Source organism: Aspergillus mulundensis (genome assembly GCF_003369625.1).
Source record: "Aspergillus mulundensis strain DSM 5745 chromosome Unknown scaffold_2, whole genome shotgun sequence".
NCBI lineage: Eukaryota > Fungi > Ascomycota > Eurotiomycetes > Eurotiales > Aspergillaceae > Aspergillus > Aspergillus mulundensis.
In genome coordinates, this window is record NW_020797890.1 from 2,331,708 (window position 1) to 2,345,599 (window position 13,892).

The window sequence follows — 13,892 nt, forward strand, 5'->3', positions numbered from 1 at the left end:
CTTCAGGGACTTGGCTCTGCGCTAGTCTCATTCCAGCCGGCACACGGTGGATCAGCGGGGTCTGTGACTGCCCGCCTTCCAATCAATTATCAGACTGGCTGACTCAGGGCTCAGGTACGCGACTCCTGTCTGCCCTGTCGGGACTTTCTCTGTCTTTTCTTGTCGTGCAAGGTTCCATTGGTGTGAAGCTCTGGAAGGGAAAAAAGGCAGCTATCCAATGCAGTTACTGATTCAAAATGAAAGACATCAAGGTGAAACATGTGGGTTACAGGCTCCTCGGGGTACAACCCGTACGGGGGCGTGATTGGCCCGATAACAGCTGGCTCAGGAGTCCACAGGGTGAGTCCACCGTTCCTGGCCCGTTTTTGCCAACTTCCAAGCATCTAAGATGCTGAGGTTTTTATAACTGTCGTCCGCCAATGCACGGCAGTGGACTCTCGGCACCCGCGGGCCTCGTAACCCTCTCGAAGTCGGCCAACGTCTTGAGTCATTGACGGCCAAGTCCTCCCTCCTGAAGCTCCCCGAGGTCGGCGAGTTGACCAGTTCGAAAGCGAGCCGGATGGTGGCAATTAGATAGCTCGATCTAATTGCCGATGGAGATTGGAATGGAGGCGGTGTTGATCCCACTGTCGATCCGTGGGAGATTTCTGCTCGCAGTTCGCCCATCACTTGAACTGCTGGGGCCGAAATACCAAATTGCCCTTGCAGCGCTGTATCACACGCTGCATGTCGAGATAAGCTTGGGTCTGGAACCAGGAGCGCAGCTGTAAGCACAGGAACCCCTGTCGTTGACAAGTAACAAAGGACTGTGGCTGTCCAGTCAAGAATTCAAGACTCTTGACTGTCTAGCCGCTTGTGTCTTAGTTGGTCCACCGTCTCACTGGCTTTGTGAGACTGAGTAGGGGTGCGGTCCGACATATGTCTGACCGTCTGTGACCACCTAAATGACCAGTGTGACGGTCACAGCGAAACAAGACTGATAGATCGGCGCTTGGCATACCTTAAAGGGTCTAGCTCCCGTAGCATAAAAAAGCGCTAGTCCCAATCTAGAAGCCTATTAGCTAGGCAGGGCGCCTGATTATTGGTTAGTACTAACCCACTTTTAGTCACGTGTATGTCGTCTCTGACCGTCATAAAAAACATGGACATTTCGCTGTGTCGGTCACAGTCCGTTTTGTGACGACATTTTAACATCCCTAAGACTGAGACCTGACTCAGTCAACATCTTAATTCTCAAGTCACCGTCCAGTTCCACTGTCCAGGAGTGATTGTTTCACCTGCATACTCCTTGCAGTTGGAAGTCAACAATGTATCTAGCCGCCCGCTGTCAGTCAGGCCGGATTGATATGCTGAAAATGCGTCTCACTCATGATATACCTGGGTCCCTGCATAGTCCTGTGTCCCTCGCCTGGAACCTGTTACCCCTTTTCTTTGACTTCAAGATCTCAGTCTAGGAGATGAGAATTATAATAATCTTCGGTTCATCCGACGCAAGTCATTTTTTTCTCAATTGAGATCGAGCCAAAAATAGCCGATTATCCACTCGGCTTATATTTTACTTTCCACCGTCAGCGCACGAGGCTGTCCTGGGCTCCGACTTTGACATCCCGTTCACGGGCCTTTTGCGCTTGGCCGTCTCTCGGAGGTTCTATATTTACCAGTTTGATGCGGACTGTATGCAGGTCACAGGATGGTTACTGTCGGTCCATTCGGATTCCTGCCTCTTCATGCCACTGCGCTGCACGTCAACGCTCTGAGCATTACTCCTAAGAGACCGTCCGCGAAACCGTCTGCGTCACCAGCAGGAGTAGTACAGTAGTACACGCGGAGGGCATGCCATACTCAATGACGTAGTGCATTCAGATCTCGACATGACCAGGGCTGGGCGGCACGTCCCCTTCCTCCCAGACAACTTGTTCGCTTCCAAGATCGAACTCTATCACTCCGCCAGACTGCAAAACATCCCCATGTTGAAACCAGTTCTTCTTCCAATCTGCCCCGTTGATTTTGACGCTCTGCACGTAAAACCCGTCCTCCAACCCTGTAGCTCGAATCCGTAGCGTTTCATTCCCGTTGATCGTCATGTTCAAATCCTTGAACGACGGCGAGCCAAGCAGGTACACATCCGTTGTCACGATGGGGTAGATCCCTAATATTGACCAGAGGAGCCAGGTGTTCATTGCCCCGGCGTCTGAGTTTCCTGGAATGCCGGAAGGACCGTCGTGGAAGCTGTAGATATATTGTTAGTTGGTTTATCCGGTGATCCCTTGAATTGCTCAGTTCCTCAGAGGAAGGTGTATGGAAGGGTCACGGACTACTGATAAGCGAGCTCTTTCGTCCTCTGGACAGATTTGCATTGCTTGTTGATGTAGTTATAGAGATAAGGCGTAGCAAAATCGGGCTCGTTTCTAAGTCAGACTATCAGTTTAGGTTCACATTGGTTTCCATTAACACTCAGATGGGCCAGGGTCAGTACCCGATGTTCATAAGAGTTGTTATCCCTGCCCCGTTAGGACCAAGGGCTTGTACCGAGGTGTTTGGTTTAAACTACGAAGTTAGTTTTTTCATTCAAAAGCATGAGATCAATATGGTACCATCAAGTCAAGCCGTGACTCAAACATCTGAGGACCGCCCATGAAGTCAATTAGGGTTTGCATGTCGTGTGGGATCACGAACGAGTATTCTGAAGCCGTATGTGAGTATCACACCATGTCTTGCTTCAAGGAAGAGGAGGCAAATCCAGGATAGCTTACCCCAAGGAACCGCCTCGTAGGTGTAGTCGCTCCACTCGCACCCATAACAATATAGCGGATCATATCCCGATTCATTGAAACTACCATTGGAGAATTTCGGGGCGAGAAATCCATTGAAATCAAGACTCTTCACGTTCGGATTCCATATTTCCTGCCACCCCGCTGAGCGACGAAGATATTTCTCCTGGTCACCCGGCATTTCACCCGCCGCGACCTGGCTGATGGCAAAGTCATTGAGACTATACTCCACTGTACGAGAAATGCAGCGCGTACTTCGGTCTTTAGAGACGTAGCCGAGTTCGAGCCAGTCAAGTAGGGCTCCTCGACCTTCTTTAGTACTTGCGGTGTAGTCAGTCGGATCATGTGTGTTGTACGGCACGACCTCCGCGTTTGTCTTCATGGCGGCATACCCGTCTGTCCAGTTAATTGCGCCACGGAGGCCTTTAACGTACGCATCTGCTAGGACATTGTCGGCATTTGAACCGCCCTGAACGAGACCGTTCCAGTTCCCAGAGCGGCCGTCGGGGAGGAATCCTTGATGCCTTTCTTTGTTAGCCAATCCCTCGCTTGATTTGGGAGCAGACACACCTCCAGATGTCGATGAGTCCGCGGATCATCGACTCGTAGTATACAGGTTGGAAGATGTGGTAGAAGCTAACGGTGCAGCGGAATATGTCCCCTGATATAGTCAGTAAGCTGCGAGATAACGGTTATGGGGGGCTGACAAAGAGTGTAGAAATCATCCCACGAGGGCTCGTCCGATTCCCAGAGCGGATTCTCACCAGTCCTGTCGGATGGCATCAGGTGAATAAAGTAGAGAGAGCTATACAGCAGCCGCACATTTGTCAGGTTGGCCGTATCATCTAGCGGAACTTGAATCTTGCTAAAGACATCATCGTTCCACACTTGAACGGTAGAGTCTACCGTGTCGTTGAGCCTCCAAGAGGGAATCTCAGAGCGGATATACAATTGCGCCTTTTCAACGGAAATAAAGGAGATCCCTATCCTTGAGGTAATGCTCAATTGTTCGTCCACGTCCCAAGTAAATGTTCCGCCCACACGATCATTCATCGGTCCCGAGGTCGCAGTGTTTGTCAAGTTATCGTAGATTGCGAAACTTGGCCGGCCATTTGCAAGGCCTTGGTACCCTCGCATCGGATCGGTGTTTGGCCCTCTGAATAATCGGGCGGCTTCCGGTGCCATATCGAACTCTCCGTAGAAGTACACAGTAAACGGTGCGCCTGCATGATTAGCATAGACCTGGGACCTGGTGGGCGTCTATCTTATATACCGTTATTCCAGCCTCCTACATATGTCCCGTAACCAGACCAAGCCTGCCCATTATCGTGGACTTGGATCTCTCCACCAATGTAGAATTGACTGTTTGGATCATTCGGTGATCCGGGAAGATACTGAGAACAAGTCAGCCCCAGCTTGGTGCCAAATTTAATGGCTTGCTTACATGAGAGACATCAACCAGGACATGTTTCTCCCCGGCAGGAAAGTTGTACTGAATGATACCGGCGTGACGGGAGCCCGATAGTTCTATCTGAACGCCGTTCTGCAGTTGCGTCTTGAAGTATCCTACACTCGCCGTATCATGACCGACCTGAGCAGGATAAGCTGGTGGAAACAAAGATGTGTTACGTGGCGAGTACCCTTGGTTGACTATATGTCAGGTTGTCAAGTATGTTTACGGGCGTGTCGATGGACGTCAAGGGCATTTGTGGAATGATTCCATACTTCGGAGCGCCGCCAGTGCCGCTTTCATGCATCATCGCTAGACCCAGTCAAAAGAGTCTCTCAAGCAGCCCCAAGACATACTTATCGCTGTTACGTTGCCATCTGGAGACCAGCCTCCATTCAGCACAGCCGTGCTCCAGTTCGCCGCTGTAGTGTCGATTCCAACCTTGACTACTCCAAAGGGACGAGCACCGCCGACGAAGATGTCGCCCCCTCCATAGCCTTGCCCTGGAAAGGGGCCTTCAGACCCAATAAAAGGATTCACATATTGAGAATAGTCCACTTGTGCAATAACAGCTAGAGTCAGGCTCAAGAGCCAAAGGTATCTGAGCGACATTAGGTACCGCATGTTTAGATACTTTGGAAAGACATGCGCTCACCATGAGGAGACGGGATATTTAAATCCCAGCTCCGCATTATGATGTTCCTTCCCCTCAGCAGAGTAACCGACGTAGTACCAGTACTAGCACATAAAGTAAATGTGCGCATTGCGGAGTGACCAAACATAAAGAAGCACCAGGCCGATCTACATACCAGCCGGATAAACGCACCGCATTGGGGTTATTCCGGCCGGAATAGCCGCACAGCAACACAATCGAAAATTAATCCTCAATTTTGTCCCGCATTGAAGAACGAGCCTCGAATCCAGCCCCTCCTCTCCATACACATCATCCGTCACAATGGGCGTCGCTTTCGACAAGTGCGAGACACGACCGGCTAACATCGAGGCCATCCTCAGCGGCCTCGACCGGTACAACCCCGAGACCACCACAGTATTCCAGGACTACGTGGTTCAACAGTGCGAGGACCGGACATTCGACTGCTACGCCAACCTGGCTCTGCTCAAGCTGTGAGTGCGCCTTTTACCATTGTTTCACGATCGCGATCAGTATCCCTCGGCTTCTGGCGGCCATGGCTTGCATGATGTAGAATTCTCACTTATTATCACGTTTCCTATTACCTGATACCCAATTGGGCATGTTGAGCATTACTATCTGAAAGCCATTTTCAACCATATCATACTCCTAGCAGCGCCAAAATCTACGCCTGTTTGCTAACTGTATCCGACACAGCTACCAATTCAACCCTCACCTCCTCCAGCCTGAGACTGTCACCAATGTCCTCGTCAAGGCCCTTACCGTCTTCCCTTCTCCCGCCTTCTCCCTCTGCCTCGCCCTGCTCCCCGCCTACACTCAGCCTTTCCCCTCTTCCGAAGCCGAGACCGCGGCTGCACAGACATCCGACTTTGTCGAGTCCGTTCAGAAGCTCGCCCGGCTATCCTCTCTCCTTGAGTCCGCCCAATACGCCCAGTTCTGGTCAACGCTGAACAGCGACGACCTCTACGCCGATCTTGTTGCCGACGTTGCTGGCTTCGAGGAGCTCGTCCGCATCCGCATCGCTGTTGAGGTCGGCAAGGCTTTCCGTGAGATCAACGCCGAGGTCCTCGAGCAATGGCTCGACGTGCGAAACAGCGAGGCCCTCGAGAAGTTCGTCACCGAGGTTTGCAGCTGGGAGGTTGACAAGTCTGGTTCAACTACTGTTGTCAAGGTTCCCACAAACAAGGAAAACGAGGCGCGCAGTGAGGTCAAGAGCGAGCGTGTCGGTGTTGACATGTTCGGTCGCGTTATCCGGAGGGGCTTCGAGCAGGCTGCTTAAGCGTATCTCCAACCAACAAATTTCACTTCGCATTACTGAATAATATCATAGATCTTGAAGATCTTGACGTATCCGATCCGTCTGCGCGGATCAAAAAACGGACCATGTCCGGCTTGAGTCGTTGAGATGAGCTCCAGCAAATGATTATGAGACAGCATGGGGAGGATTGGGAAGTCTGGACTGGCGCATTGGCGTTGTGTATTTGCTTCTCCTCATTCCATCATTCTATACCTACCTACCTATGACAACCCGATTTCCTCTATCCTGTATCTGTTATAGATCCGAGAGGTATCCTGTCTAACTTAACATATCAGCGACAATCCCGCTGACAATGCCAACAAGCATAAGACTGGCTGAACCTGAACCGGTAGCTTTTCATGATTCAAACAAGTCTATATTCATCATCAACATAAGACGTAACCACATAAGCGTACTACCAAATCTATTTAGCAGCCTCCTCCCACTGCACACCAGCCCATTCCTCCCTATACCCAACGACTCCAATCTCCTTGGGTCCGCAATTCCTGTTACAGACACCCAAAATGATATTTCCCCACTCCATCCCGCCATCATCCTTCCCAAGGCCAACCCCTGGCCTGCCCTCCTCAAGAACACTTATCGCATGCGGGACAAGCTGCAGCTCAAACACTCTTTCGCTGCCACAAGATTGACACCGCGGCAGACGGCTCGCACCGCTCGATTTTGTGCTAATTTTCACAGCAGAAGGGGTGTTGTCATGCAACAGTTTCCCCACGGCATCGGTGTACGAGTATAGCAGCGGGGCACCCCGGAATTCATAACGCAGCACTTGCTCCGGGTTATGGCCTAGTCGGGTGGAGAACTTAAGGAACGCCTTATCGATGTCAGACTCGAGGTCGTCTTTCGCATCTGCGCCGCCGCTGCCCCCCTCGGCGTCTTCGCTGGTATCGATTGTGACGTTGTCGGGGATCTTAGGGGTTGGTGGGCGCGAAAGGGTTTCGCCCTCGGCGTCAATGTAGAAGTTTGTGTAAGGTTCTGGGAATTCCGATTGCGATGGCCAAGGCGTTAGTGGGCCAGTTGGCTCGGCGGATTGGGTGGATGGGGGCGGGGAGGAAACGCGGACTTTGTCGGCGAAGCTTTCAGCGAGGGTGTTGGGAGTAGACTTCGTGGATGCCGGCGCCGGGCTAGCGACAGGCGCAGCGAAAGGGTTGGCTGACTGTGTAGAGCCAAATGCTGGTTTCGACGAGAAGGGGTTTGCGTTCGCGGAGACGCTGTTGATGAGAGTTGAACTCCCGAACAGGCTAGCACCAAGATCCGGCTTGGGCGTCTGGAATTGTTCCACCTCTTTCTTCTCTGGTTCCTGCTTCTCGATCTTCTGAGGCGGCTGGTGGCTCTTATGTTGTCTCGTTGCGCGAAGAGCTCGGATGCTGCCTGGCTTTCGGTTGCATACTTTGCGGGGGCAGGAGAAGATATAAAGACGTCTATCGGCGTCTGGGAAGTGTTCGTATAGTTCGCCATCTAGTTCGAGGAGGAGCAGCATTGGGTTGTTGCACACTTTGCATTTGGCGAACTCTCCGGAGGGCGGGGTAGAATCGTCTAGCCATGTCTATGAATCTATGATCTCAGTATTTGTGATTTAAGACATTAAATTCGCTAAGTAAGGTATCTTACCGGACAGCCACCAATATGGGTAACAGCGTCCTCGATTATCTCCTCAGAGGCGTACCCAAGTACGACTCCGGTCTCAGTGTAGTCCCCCTCATCTTCGAAACCGGAGGAGTCGCTATCGTATGGATCCATTGCGGTAATTGCGGTGCGAGCAAAGAAAAGTGATCTGATAGCGGGGAATTCAATCTCTGCGCAGATAGCGTCAATATGAGGCCGAAATAAGACGTTGATGCGATTGTAGAGATCGAGGGCCTGCTCTATAGCAGAAAAAATTTATGGATTGGGCGATAAGCGATATGGGGTCAGGGGCGCCATTCCGTATCGGGGTTAGCGTTCTGTGTCTGTTACATCGTCAGCTCGCTCGATAGCTTCAACTTCCATCCCAATTAACCTCATCAGGGTAGAATTCATCAATCTGTCTATCGGGAACTTCACATTACACCTGGGGCACCCTGGCTTGAAATAATCTAGACGCGATATCTAGAAACCGTAGTCAGGCACAAGGCTTGACGAGCATACGCTAAGCTCCGTCATGGAGCCATTCTTTAGCGGCAGGTTTAGATGGTGCCTCTTTGTCTGGGCTCTTTGTTATGCTACAGCTCTAGCATTCATTCCAATTCCCAAGCTTAGTGGGGCAAGGTCGTCCCTCAAGTCGGTTGAACCTGGGCCGAAACAAGTTGCGGTTATTGGTAAGAATTACCTCGCTAATATCAGCCTACTTACTGACGTCCTGGTAGGAGCTGGGGCAGCTGGAGCATCTACGGCATACAACTTGCGCAAGTATGCAGACTTACTCGGAGTACCTGTTAATATCACTGTCTTTGAGCGTGCTTCCTACGTCGGTGGCCGCTCAACGACAGTCAATGTGTTTGATGATCCAGCATTCCCAATTGAACTTGGCGCATCCATCTTTGTCCAAGTAAACTACAACCTCGTCAATGCATCCAAAGAGCTTGGTCTTGACGTCAGGGGCGCCAGCTTTGAGCGCACCGGGAACAGGGACGCCATCGGTATCTGGGATGGAAAGGAGTTCGCCTACGTGATGGAGGATTCCTCCAGCTGGTGGAATATTGCGAAGCTTTTGTGGCGCTATGGATTGGCCCCAGTGCGTGCCCAGAACCTCATGAAGAGCACTGTCAGCAAGTTCCTCCAACTCTATAAAGAGCCGTTGTTTCCTTTCAAGTCTCTTACCGCTGCTGCTGCCTCGGTGGGGTTGCTGGATGCGACGTCCACATCTGGAGCTACGTTCCTGGAGAAGAACAATGTATCCCCTGACTTTTCTCGGGAACTAATCCAGGCGAGCACGCGCGTCAACTATGGTCAGAATCTGCCTTTGATTCACGGGCTTGAGTCTATGGTCTGCCTTGCCACAGACGGTGCCGTGGCTGTGGAGGGAGGTAACTGGCGCATCTTTGATGGAATGCTCAAATCTGCGCAAGCGAACGTGCAACTCAACCACACGGTTACAGCCATCAGCCGGAACAAGGACAACACCGTTACGCTTAACTTCAAAGATGAGCAGAGCATTAGACAAAAAAGAGCCGATTTTGATGAAGTTGTCATTGCCGGTCCATACCAGTACTCCGATATCAAGGTCTCTCCAGCACTCGAACACACCCCGGACACTATTCCTTTCCACACTCTCTACGTAACCCTCTTCTCTTCACCACATCGATTATCAGGCAAATACTTCAACCTGAAGAACCCGTCCGATCTTCCTCCGGAAACCATCCTTACTACTCTCCCTGCCGGTACAGACCTCGGCAACGCTGAGGAAGGCGTCGGCCCAGCAAACTTCTGGAGTATCAGCACCCTCCGCACCGTGGACGCTCCATCTTCTTCAGAAGAAGAACCAGAGTCCAAGACAAAGCACTACGTCTACAAGATCTTTTCCCCCACCCGTCCAAACGAAGCATTCATCCGAGACATCCTAGGCCTCGAACAACCAAAAGTAAAGAAAGCCGGGTACATCACTGATCTTCCCAGCGAAGAGATAAGCTGGTCATACGAGAAGATATGGCACCCCTACCCTTTCCTGTACCCGCGCGTGACTTTTGAAGACCCGCTCCTTGCGCCGGGTGTCTGGTACACAGGCGGCATTGAGAGTTTTATTTCGACCATGGAGACAAGTGCGCTTATGGGAAAGAATGTAGCAGCGCTGATGTCGCAGGCTTGGTTGGATGAGGATGAAGATGGGCAGGTGAGGGGGTTGGATGATTCTCCAATTGTTGTCCAAGGGGAAAGTGGGGAGCTCTGATTGTGAAAAGGCATGGCATTTCTAGGTAGAGCATCTAGCGTCTATCGCGTATCTGCTTAGGTGCTCTGGACAATATAGGAGTATGGCGTTAATAGCATTTATCCGAGGAGCAGAATCGGAAACGTATTGACAAAGTCAATTCATTCATATATCAATCATTAATGTATAGACGTAGCTATCGGTAAAGAAGGCATTAAAGCCAAGGCAGTTAAAGCCTGTGAAAAGGGTAAACTTTTCCTGTTGAAGAAGGTGTTGAAGAAGCCATCCCAGTGCTATGTTGATTCTCATTCATATATCCATATCCCGTGACCCGCGTAAGGTTGAAAAAGCAGACCCGTAACCCCAAAAAGCACTCCGCAACCCATTTTATGCGCAATGATGTTGAACTCGTACAAGAGCAAAAAAGTAACAAGTCAGAAAATAAAACAGAAGAAAATTGGTATCATATCCAAGATTAGAGCCTCGAGCCGCTTAAACGGGGAGGGGGAAGGTGCTGGCCCACTCGGCAACCTCCTTGCGGAGGTTGTTGATCTCTTCAACGGTGCCGGAGGCGACCTTGGCCTTGAAGTCCTTGAGCTTGTTGGCCTCCTTGGGAAGCTCAGCCTGGACGGACTTGCAGATGTTGATGGCCTGGTCGATGTAGCGAGCGATGCGCTTGAAGTCCTCCTCACCCATACCACGACTAGTCATGGCGGGGGCACCGATACGGATACCGCAGGGAGTGAGAGCGGACTTGTCACCGGGGATAGAGTTCTTGTTGCAAGCAATGTTGATCTGCTCGAGGACGGCCTCGACACGGGCACCGTCAAGAGACTTGGGGCGGAGGTCGACGAGGACCATGTGGCTGTCGGTACCGTCGGAGACGAGCTTATGACCGATAGCCTTGAACTCGTTCTCAAGGGACTTGGCGTTCTTGATCACCAGCTCCTGGTACTGCTTGAACTCGGGGGTAGCAGCATACTTGAGGGCAACAGAGAGAGCAGTGATGGTGTGGTTGTGGGGACCACCCTGGTGACCAGGGAAAACGGAGAAGTTGATGGGGCCCTCAAGGTCGTACAGGACGTCCTTGCCGGTCTTGGGGTCGGTGTTGCGGACACCCTTGCGGAAGAAGATCATGGCACCACGAGGGCCACGGAGAGACTTGTGGGTGGTCGTGGTAACAACATCGGCGTACTCGAAGGGAGAGGGGATGACGCCAGCAGCGATCAGACCGGAGATATGAGCCATGTCAACAACAAGGTAGGCGCCGACCTTGTCAGCGATCTTGCGCATGCGGGCATAGTCGATCAGACGGCAGTAGGCGGAAGTACCGGCGACCAAGATCTTGGGGCGGTAGAGCTCAGCGTTGGCCTCAAGGGTGTCGTAGTCAATGATACCAGTCTCGAGGTTGACACGGTAGGGGAGGGTCTCGAAGTAGGTAGAGACAGCAGAGATCTTTCTGGCAGGGGTCTGGTAACCGTGGCTCAGATGGCCACCGTGGGGGAGGTCGAGACCCATGAGACGGTCATGGGGGCGCATGAGGGCCTGGTAGACCTGCAGGTTGGCGGGGGAACCACTCAAGCATTGAACGTTGACACCCCACTTGTCGGCGTCGAGGTTAAAGGCCTTGAGGGCACGGGACTGGCACAGAAGCTCGATGGCGTCAATGTGCTGGTTTCCACCGTAGTAACGAGCACCGGGGTAACCCTCGGAGTACTTGTTGCACATGGGGGAGCCAAGAGCATCGAAGACGGCACGGGAGGTGAAGTTCTCAGAGGCAATCAGAACGATGGATTCACGCTGACGTTGGATCTCATTTTCCTGTAAAGCGTAGAAAGTTAGACTTGGTCAATGAGAACAGATCCCACGGATGATACGCCGCAGGACAAGGACCTGCAGTTGCAGATGATCACATACCATGATCTTAGCGACCTCAGGGTCAGTGTTGACGAGGCGGTCCTCCATTTGCTACACCGGTGAGTCAGTCATGGTTCAGGTACAGCTCTAAAGAGCTGAAGAGCTCAATGGGGAACTTACAGCCCGGTGGGCATCTGACAGAGCGTAGGCGGCCATTGTGAGAGGTGAAGCGAAGGAATGAAGATAGGAAGAAAAAGACAAAAGCTGGTATGAGGGAGGAATGGGGAAGAAAAGGAGGAGGGAGACTGGAGAGTAATAAGAAGAAAAAAAAGGTGGTGGGGTAGGAAAAGTTGCCTCAGAAATCTGGAGCTAAAGATCTGACGGCGGCGAATCGGACCGCGATATCGGAGTTTCCTGCCTCACCCGGTCCGCAGTTCTCGGAGAATCTACTCCGTTTCTAGTCGTGTTACGCGGTGTCTTACATTTTATAAGATGAGAAATATACATCAATTATTGATGTTGCCAGTGTAGCATACGATTTCTGTGTATAAAGATGACATGCTGTGAGTGATGAGGACCGCGGTGGCCTGGAGGGGTAATCGGTGCATGTTACTCTGTGCCCCCGCCTAAGGTCCTTCCCGGCCTATTTCCAGTCACAGTCGTGACTTGTTCGCCTCAAAAGACTTGATGGTAAAGCCCCGTGTATGCTATTATAGCATGGCCATGGCCTGCCGAGGCTTCGATAGTCGGAGGCTGTATGTCAAGTGAGAACCTTTGATGCTGACCATTGGAAACTCAGCGGGCAGTGTTTGCTACATTGAGTCAATGGCAATTATTGCATGATGGATCGCCAATCTCTTGAATGGGCATTAGCCACCACGTCCGAAAAGGTCGATAGCACATGAGGATCTTATGGCTGTCTTTCTAGCAGGTCGCTTCTCAGGAGCAATTCCATGTCCGACTTTGACAAATAATGGGCATACCTTCGTCCTTCAGACTTCATGGGCCATGTGCTTTGGTTTTCTCAAAATTGGCTTTGTTTGCCCTCCTCCCAAAGTCAGAAATCACGGATCTCAGCCTCGTAATCTTGTCCTCGAGATCCTGAATCTCCTTTTCCTGCTCTGCTACAGTACGGTCCACGTCCGGCAAGCCCTCCACAACAGCTTGTGCTTTCTGTACCCGGATCTTGATCGAGCTGACTTCAGTCGGCAGTTTCTTGACATCCAATGGAGGAAGCAAGTTCGAGCCCAATGCAGCGATCTCAGCTGCAGTGGAAGGACCGGGACCTGATGAAGATACAGCTGCTAGTAAATCGGCGTTGGTATTCCCATCGTTGACCCCTGATGTTGGCTGTTGGCTTTGATCTGGCCCAGCGCCGTCGTTTCCGCCATTGGCAGCCCCTGCTTCGTTTGCGTTGGGAGCAAGAAGTCGAAGAATCACTCCATGAAGCGGAGGAATGAAATCAAAGGTCTGCGGAGGTGGGAAAGGAACAGCTTGCGGTGTTGTAAGCGCGTCGTTGATTATGGCTGGCGTCTCAGGCGCAGAAGACTTCGGTCCTGGCGTTACGGCGGTCGGCGATCTGGAGGCCATTGCGGGCGTGGGGAAGATAGCGATCCGAGGTGAGTTGCCCCTGATAACGAACCGGAAACAAGAAAATACTAATGATGGGGCTCCAGATAGCAAAGGACGTTGCTGTCCCGAAAGCTGGGGAATTGTTTAGGGAAGAGCCGGAACGCGGTCGAGAACGGAAGAGCGACAGCAGAAGTGACGTAGAAAGCGCGGGAAAACAGAAAAACGCCTGTTTCCCAAAGCGTCACCGAAGCCCCTCCCCCTCCATACTATTATTTTGTTGTGCTCACCGGACAGCCTCGGCCACTTTTCCTCCGCTTTCTTTTTCTGAATTTCTTCAATTTACTAGAACTTTTACAATTTCCTCATCTCTGTAAGTACCTCAGTGCCATCAATTGCTTCTACTACCCTATGAGCTTCGCTGATTTGAT

The 13,892-nt window shown here is 51.6% G+C and overlaps 6 protein-coding genes across 6 annotated transcripts; 2 read left to right on the top strand and 4 right to left on the bottom strand.

Annotated features, from left to right (window-relative positions):
• Positions 1-1,859: 1,859 nt before the first annotated feature.
• Positions 1,860-4,833, bottom strand: DSM5745_03416 (uncharacterized protein; the record flags this gene model as incomplete). The annotated part of the gene is made up of 10 exons (XM_026745432.1): positions 1,860-2,229; positions 2,316-2,408; positions 2,477-2,547; positions 2,595-2,683; positions 2,754-3,295; positions 3,342-3,432; positions 3,479-3,994; positions 4,045-4,165; positions 4,216-4,421; positions 4,578-4,833. 10 exons carry the CDS (start codon positions 4,831-4,833, stop codon positions 1,860-1,862), a joined length of 2,355 nt encoding a protein of 784 aa, XP_026606298.1.
• Positions 4,834-5,176: 343 nt separating this feature from the next.
• Positions 5,177-6,152, top strand: DSM5745_03417 (CSN8/PSMD8/EIF3K family protein; the record flags this gene model as incomplete). Its single annotated transcript, XM_026745433.1, has 2 exons — positions 5,177-5,346; positions 5,570-6,152. 2 exons carry the CDS (start codon positions 5,177-5,179, stop codon positions 6,150-6,152), a joined length of 753 nt encoding a protein of 250 aa, XP_026606299.1.
• Positions 6,153-6,594: 442 nt separating this feature from the next.
• Positions 6,595-7,931, bottom strand: DSM5745_03418 (small subunit rRNA maturation protein TSR4; the record flags this gene model as incomplete). The annotated part of the gene is made up of 2 exons (XM_026745434.1): positions 6,595-7,737; positions 7,803-7,931. The coding sequence occupies 2 exons, from the start codon at positions 7,929-7,931 to the stop codon at positions 6,595-6,597; spliced, it is 1,272 nt and encodes a 423-aa protein (XP_026606300.1).
• Positions 7,932-8,331: 400 nt separating this feature from the next.
• Positions 8,332-10,056, top strand: DSM5745_03419 (putative prenylcysteine lyase; the record flags this gene model as incomplete). The annotated part of the gene is made up of 2 exons (XM_026745435.1): positions 8,332-8,488; positions 8,537-10,056. The coding sequence occupies 2 exons, from the start codon at positions 8,332-8,334 to the stop codon at positions 10,054-10,056; spliced, it is 1,677 nt and encodes a 558-aa protein (XP_026606301.1).
• Positions 10,057-10,527: 471 nt separating this feature from the next.
• DSM5745_03420 (glycine hydroxymethyltransferase SHM2) lies at positions 10,528-12,108 on the bottom strand (the record flags this gene model as incomplete). Its single annotated transcript, XM_026745436.1, has 3 exons — positions 10,528-11,856; positions 11,953-12,003; positions 12,073-12,108. 3 exons carry the CDS (start codon positions 12,106-12,108, stop codon positions 10,528-10,530), a joined length of 1,416 nt encoding a protein of 471 aa, XP_026606302.1.
• A 783-nt stretch (positions 12,109-12,891) lies between these two features.
• DSM5745_03421 (RNA polymerase II mediator complex middle subunit MED9) lies at positions 12,892-13,482 on the bottom strand (the record flags this gene model as incomplete). The annotated part of the gene is made up of 1 exon (XM_026745437.1): positions 12,892-13,482. The coding sequence occupies one exon, from the start codon at positions 13,480-13,482 to the stop codon at positions 12,892-12,894; it is 591 nt and encodes a 196-aa protein (XP_026606303.1).
• Between the last annotated feature and the right edge of the window lie 410 nt (positions 13,483-13,892).